Genomic DNA, 4,795 nt, shown 5'->3' with positions numbered 1-4,795 from the left:
AAAAAAATTAGAAATGTATATGAAGTTTGGTTTAAAAATAGAGTTTCTCTATCTTTTTTTTTTTTTTTTGGCAAGGTTATAGTGAAATGAAAATGAAAATTAAGGAATAATAGAGGAGTATTAGAGGACTTTAAAAGGAAATAGAAGAGAAAAACAAGAAAAAGAATAAAAAAAATTTTTTTCCTAATTAAAAAAATCGTAAAAATATATGAAAATGAAAGTTGAGGAGTAATCGGGGAGTAATAGGGAATTTTAAAAGAAAATAAAAGAGAAAAAATAAAAAATAAAAAAAAAAAAAGGAAAGAAAAAAAATTTTTTTTTTTTATAAATTAAAAAAAAAAATACATATATATCTAGGAATTCCTCTGGAGTTGTTGCGGTCAGTGTAGGTTCAGTTCAATTTCAGATAGCTCCTCTTTCCAGCTTACACTTCTGGATATCTATAGGCCCCTTCCGGTGTAGTCGGTGTTACCTTCAGGGATTTTGATCTGTTGCACCGGTCCTTTCTTAAGCAGTTCCCTTTGTTTATTTTGACTTCTCTTTGGTGTCTAATTTCTGCCCTGACACAGGCGGGCGGAGGTGATCTCTTATTTAGGTTCGCTAGTTCAGTTCAGTCCTGCTACGGGGAGGGCGGGGCGCTGCAGACAGATACCGCTCCGTGTGGCTAGCACTCGCCGGCCACCCTGGGTTTGCCCCGCTCACGGGTGTCAGTGCTTTCCCCGTCTACACTGCTCAGGCTCCCTGCTGCTCTACATGGAGCGGGCCCTGCGTTGAGTGCGGTTCCAGTTTTCTGGTACTTCACAAAAGCGCGGATTCAGTTGCGCCTGCGTTTTGTGCCTTTCCTGGCCTGAGCGGCCCAGGCAGCCAGAGGCTTGGGCGCACTCTCTCCGGTACGGCGCACTTTTTCCCTCCGTGGCCCCAGCGCGCGGGCCGCCTGTCGGGTCTCAGGAAGTCTGTAGATAGGAACCAGGGGCCTGTTTACAATGTGGGAGGGGGTGGCTTCTCAGGGGCTGAGTTTGCCCTTTTCCCCTCCCCCCTGCCTCCTACCTCCAGCGGGGATGGGCCGGCTCTTTTCTGGACTTTCTCAGTCCCTTTGTTTTGCGAACCGCAGGCAGTGTGTTCCGGCCGGTTAATTTTGTCCCACCGTTTAAAGAAGCTCCCTCCGATTGCTCTCAGGGTCTTCAGGCCGGTCCTTACCCTAAGCAATGCCGCCCGCTCCTCTCTGTTCCGCCCCCGCTTGTTGCTGGCGGGTACGGGCGTCTGGGGTACTTTTCTGCTGGGAGTTGCTTTTAGGCAGGTAATCTGTGGGCCTTATTTAATTATTCCTCCCAGTTAGATTGCCAAAAACTTCCCCCAGTCCCGCCAGTGCGAGGGTTTTCTGGTGATTGGAAACTTCCTCTATTAAGACTCCCTTCCCGGGACGGGTCACTGTCCGTAGCTCTTTTGTCTCCCTTTTTATCTTTTATATTTTGTCCTACCTCCCTTTGAAGACAATGGGCTGCTTTTCTGGGCGCCTGATGTCCTCTGCTAGCGATCAGAAGTTGTTTTGTGAAATTTGCTCAGCGTTCAAATGTTCTTTCGATGAATTTGTAGGAGAGAAAGTGGTCTCCCCGTCCTATTCCTCCGCCATCTTGGCTCCTCCCTACCATGCATTTTTAATGTATTTTCTATTTATTTTTACTTATAAGTGTATATCTATAAACTAGGCCCCTTATTATGCTTAATATTGAAGCCTTTCCTTCATGTAGATAATAACTGTTAGAAAATCATAATGGTATCAAATCATTTAAATTTTTCCCTACAGAAAATGTCAGTTGCTTCAAATTATCATCCTTAGATTCCATCAATTGGTTATTATACAATTGAAGATTATATTTTAAAGACCACTTGTTAAAATTATGTGAAAGCCATTTAATTTTGAGAGATAAGTCTTACATATTGCATAAATTCATAGACCAGAAGGGGATATGACTAAATATTAGTTAACAAAGTAATCATTCAGCAAATAGTTTCATAATTGATTAAAATGATTGTGGGAGATACTGTCTGCCATAGAACTCAGTATTCCCAATATAAACAGTTATTTCTGAAAACTCAGAAATTATTCATCTCTTAGGAGGAACTGATGTTTACTTTTCTGGTCAGACAATGAGTGCATTATGTGTCATAGCATTCCTCTTAATTAATAAACAATATTTTTAGAGTAGTTTTAAGTTCACAGCAAAACTGAGCAGATGGGACGGAGAATCCCCATGAATTCAGTTTCTACATACACACAGCACTTTCCCCTCTGTCAACATGTGACACTATAGTAGTGTTCTTATTACAAACTAAACCTACACTGACACATTAATATCACTTGAAGTTTGTGGTCCAAATTCTTTATGTTATGATTCTATGGGTTTTGACAAATGTATAATGGCATGCATCCATCATTTTAGTTACAGGTAAAATACTTTTACCAACCAAGCCAAATAGTTGCAAAATCCACTGTTTCTTGAGATGTAGGAATATAAATCATCTAATTGTTACTTAATATTAAACAAAAATTCCAAAATTTAAGAATTAAGTAAATAAGAAAGACAAATTCTCATACTTAAAGAGGAAAAAAAAGCTCTGTTGAGGGATTTTATCTTCCCAGATATCTTACTCCATTCTTGGGAGGTCAACAATTTCAAACTGTGAACCTGTCAACATGAAGTGCGGCATGTCCCTCACCTTAAACTAAATAGAGCAGTTGAACTCACTCACGTCCAGGATTTAGAAATCTCATTTCAAAAAAAAAAAATGATAATTGAAAAGTTCCCAAAAATATGAATCACAAAAATTATTGGAAAGGCAAATAATTGCAATTAAAACTGTGAAGCCACACAAAAACCAAGAAAAGACATAACTCAGGACAGATAAGAACATAGAAATGCTATGCAATAGCTCTAAACAAAAATGTGTCATGAGTTTCTGAAATGGTGTCTTCTTCAAAAAAACAAAATTTTAAAATATAGTAAGGTTTGTTAAAGTTAGGAGGAAGCAGGCCAGGGTAGATTTGACTTTGTTCACTTCTTGAACTGAACAAGCATAAGAAATACTTCTTGCGGAAGTGTGCTAGAATCAAAGATTAGAAACAGTAATTATGCTTCGATGAGCACATCTTCCAAAAAAACTTCACACAGATTAAAGTTTTGGTATAAAAGTACTTGGAATATATAGTATTTCCAGGCAATGCTTAACTAAACTGGCAAATATCACTTTATTGCAATAACATGATATAATATATGCAATGATTGCTTAACCAGAACTGAAAACGGACATCTACAAAACTGACATTGCTGTCAGAACTGAAGGATTTGGTAGAGCAACTGAAGTAGAAATAGAAAAACAAAGAAAAAAAAAGATATTCCTAAATAAAACAATTTTTTAAATTCAATCATGGAAAAAACAAAACTGTGAATATCACAGTTTAAATGAAAACAAACCAAGGTTTATTTTTCCAGATTAAACAAGTTTATTAGGAAAAGAGAGAAATGGCTTCAGCATGAAAACATAAAGGCAGAATCTGTGACCACCATTATAATAGGGGATCATATGGGAATTCTCAGGATGAATTTCAATTCCTCTACTTAAAAGTTAAATGCATAAAGGGAAGCATGGGTGTATCATATGTAAAGGGCATTAAAAGGCACGTCTTCAGCAAGTTTCTGCATACGTGGGGTTCAGAGCTGGTGAATCCTGGTGTCCAGGTGTAGAGGGTGAGAGTCTTCCATGGCGTCCTCAATAGTAGTAGCCAAAACCAGAGCCATAGCCAGAGCCGCATCCATAGCCACAGCCAGAGAGAGAGCGGGAGCCATAGCCGTAGCCACTTCCACAGAGAGAGCGGGCGCCATAGCCGTAGCCACAGCCATAGCCACAGCCCAGCCTGCGGAAGCCAGAGCCATAGCAGGAGCCATAGCCACAGCCCAGGCCTCCGTAGCCGTAGCTGCCACAGCCCAGGCCGCCATAGTAGTTTCCGTAGTAGCCACACATGGTGTTGGTTGTTGAGGTTGTTCTCGGGTGGAGAAGGAGAGTAGAAGTGTCACTTGAGTGTGGAGAGTTCTCCCTGCAGAGGGCCTTTTATACGCCCTCAGTGTGGGTGTGACCCACCACGCCTTCATGCCATTGGCTAACTTTATGACCACTCTAATTAGTTTGTTTTTGCTCAACCAGAGGATAAAACCTCAAAGTAATTTAGGAAGCTTGTTTTGTTGGCCTGTTTGGGCTCCTCTAATCCAAATGAGGTCTTGAATGAAAGGAGACACCTACATTGCCTGCTCCAAATTATATGTTCACTTTAACCTCCTCGAACCTTCCTTTATGTCACAAATGACTATACCGGTAAGACCTCAGTCTTATTTGCTCTTGGTTCCAATTAGTTTCACTGATTTTTTAAACATTTCATAAGCATAACAATCCTTTGACTCTTGTGTTTATCTTTCTTCTCTTGATTCGAATTAATTATCTTCTTCAGATATTCAGTTCTCATTCTATACTGAAACCATAATGTATCTTTCAACCCCAGGATGTTGATATTAACCCAACCAATTAAAACTTGCAAAAAACCAAGTCAGACCAAAACGGCACTATGCTTTTCTACTTACACCAATCAGCCTAATTCTCACTTGCATTCAATTTTTACTGAAGGACTACAAACTTAAATTATTCCTTGGAATCCAGTTTCTCCACTTTTTCTTATCAGTAACAGATTAGATTCTGTATCAGTATTTGAGTTATATTCTAAGTAAGTATAAAAAAGGCTAAACAA

General features: G+C 39.5%; 1 protein-coding gene across 1 annotated transcript; it reads right to left on the bottom strand.

Annotated features, from left to right (window-relative positions):
* Window positions 1–3,768: 3,768 nt before the first annotated feature.
* On the bottom strand, window positions 3,769–4,020 carry LOC139031078 (keratin-associated protein 6-1). Its single transcript, XM_070455200.1, has one exon. It carries the CDS (start codon window positions 4,018–4,020, stop codon window positions 3,769–3,771), a length of 252 nt encoding a protein of 83 aa, XP_070311301.1.
* Window positions 4,021–4,795: the final 775 nt, after the last annotated feature.

Source organism: Odocoileus virginianus, chromosome 25 (assembly GCF_023699985.2).
Source record: "Odocoileus virginianus isolate 20LAN1187 ecotype Illinois chromosome 25, Ovbor_1.2, whole genome shotgun sequence".
In the NCBI taxonomy this organism is placed as follows: Eukaryota; Metazoa; Chordata; class Mammalia; order Artiodactyla; family Cervidae; genus Odocoileus; species Odocoileus virginianus.
Note: the sequence above shows the minus strand (reverse complement) of the source record. Positions and strands in the feature narration are given on the sequence as shown.